Below are 1,915 nucleotides of genomic sequence, written 5' to 3'. Positions count from 1 at the left end.
TATCTTACAATATAGGCTAATCATGTTGAAATTTCCCTAATTCACTTGTAGTAGCCCGAAGAGCAAGTCTAATAAGCAAAAATGGGTCAGTTACACCAATCCATCTCATTGGCTAGTAGCCTACCACTGAAAAAAGTTCTCACAAGTCGAAGCGTCTTGGAACCATGTGAGTTATTTCTGTAGTGAAATTTTAGAAATCAAAACAAATGTGAAACAGGAGGTTGCAAAACACCGTGTTTATTAATCTAAGACACCGAAGCCCTGAAAAAATCAGGAAACGTGTTTTTAAAAAAAATACTTCGTTGCGAAGTGTACAGTCAATTACCTTACAGAATGCAAAACAAAATCCACCGAACCCCACGTCGGAATTCGAAAAGTCAAGCACCAAAAATTGTTTCAGCTTCGTGGCTGCTAACCCCTTCCCCCCACAGCATAGTCCCACCCACCGTTGTTTTAGGCCACCGTTCTGAGAAACGTCAGTTCAATCTTGAGAATAGTACTCCCCCCCCCCCCATTCCCACACTGGAGGTCGACATGCCAATGGCGGAGAATAGTCACACGAGTCCAGATACAATGGGGAAAACACCGCCGTTGTATTATAACTCGAGGAGTAGCTAGTTAGTTAGGCTCAGAGGGACCTTGGGTTGGGCCATCTCAAATTTAACGAACCAAAACAAACACAGGTAGTAGGTGCCCTGATAGCTCAGATTGTAAACAAGGCCAGTGTTATTTTCAAAAGGTTGCCAGCGAGCTAACCAACACCAGAAAAAGGGTTGGCTGGTGAGCTAGCTTGCAAACGCCAACACATTGAGAAATAAGTCTAAACATAGCCAGACATTTCATATTAAAAGACCAGTTACAAAATGAGCAAATTGAAACAATTCGTAAAAAATGAAACAAAAAAAGACTAGCTACAGTATGAGCTAGCTAGCGAGCTAGCCATTAGCTAGTAGAATTCACATGTAGGGAGCTAGCTAGCTAGCATGCCATTGTTATCATTTTCAATATTTCAGTCTGATAGCTAAATAGAACAATTATCTCCGGTCCAGGTAACACGTTTCTTTCACCATTTCCATTCTGTCGTCCACAAAGTTGATTTCAATAAAGATTGCATTTCATGTAATATCCTCATGTCCCATTAGCATTGCAGATTGTCGGCAGAGTTTGAATGATCCGTACGCTCTGACGCAGAGAACTGCAGGCGCCTGACAGCTTCTTTGATCAAATTCCCAGACAAAATCAATTCCTGGAGCAATTGATGGGGGTCGTCCTCGTCGGTGGAGACGTCACCTGTCTTTCGGTTCCAGGATTTGAATCGATCCCATTCCTGATCACTGGATCCTGGGATGTTATAAGGGCTGGCCCGGCTCCGTAGCCCTCGATTCCGTAGTCTAATACAGCATCCATTCCGCCTATGCAATGCCGCACCGTTGTTGTTAGTCTGTTTGACGTTGCTGCTACCGTTGCTGTTGTGGCTGTGAAGACATGACATCGTCTTCTGATTAGCACCCGCATTGTTGTGGAGCTGCAAAGCTTCGCCGATCTTCGTTACTAGAGCGTCCACCTCTTTCGAATCAACGGTGACGGATTGCTCCAAAAGAATGTACTTCTCCTTTCGACAAGGCATTTCCTCGTAGTTTCAGTGGTTTTTTAGAGGTTATTTTCAAAATGAATGAGGTCGTTTGGTAAGCTCCGACCCTCTCCACGCTGCTCAACGGAAAGCGACTCCTTCGGCTTGATTTGTAAACAATGGGTGACGCATGATCCGGACTGTACCATTATTACAAGGGGTGTGATAAATCCGGATATAATGTATTTTTCAGTAAATGAGCACCCTTTACTGGCTACATATTTCTTAATATATATTGTGATATATTAAACAAGTTCAAGTACCTAGTTATTTGGTTTAACAATT

At 43.0% G+C, this 1,915-nt stretch overlaps 1 protein-coding gene across 1 annotated transcript; it reads right to left on the bottom strand.

Annotated features, from left to right (window-relative positions):
• Positions 1-238: 238 nt before the first annotated feature.
• LOC118784938 (glycogen synthase kinase binding protein) lies at positions 239-1,709 on the bottom strand. The gene has a single exon (XM_036539431.1). It carries the CDS (start codon positions 1,625-1,627, stop codon positions 1,139-1,141), a length of 489 nt encoding a protein of 162 aa, XP_036395324.1. The 5' UTR covers positions 1,628-1,709; the 3' UTR covers positions 239-1,138.
• Between the last annotated feature and the right edge of the window lie 206 nt (positions 1,710-1,915).

The sequence above is a fragment of the Megalops cyprinoides genome, chromosome 10, assembly GCF_013368585.1.
Source record: "Megalops cyprinoides isolate fMegCyp1 chromosome 10, fMegCyp1.pri, whole genome shotgun sequence".
NCBI lineage: Eukaryota > Metazoa > Chordata > Actinopteri > Elopiformes > Megalopidae > Megalops > Megalops cyprinoides.
The sequence above is the reverse complement of the archived record's forward strand: the minus strand, read 5'-3'. Positions and strand labels throughout refer to the sequence as shown.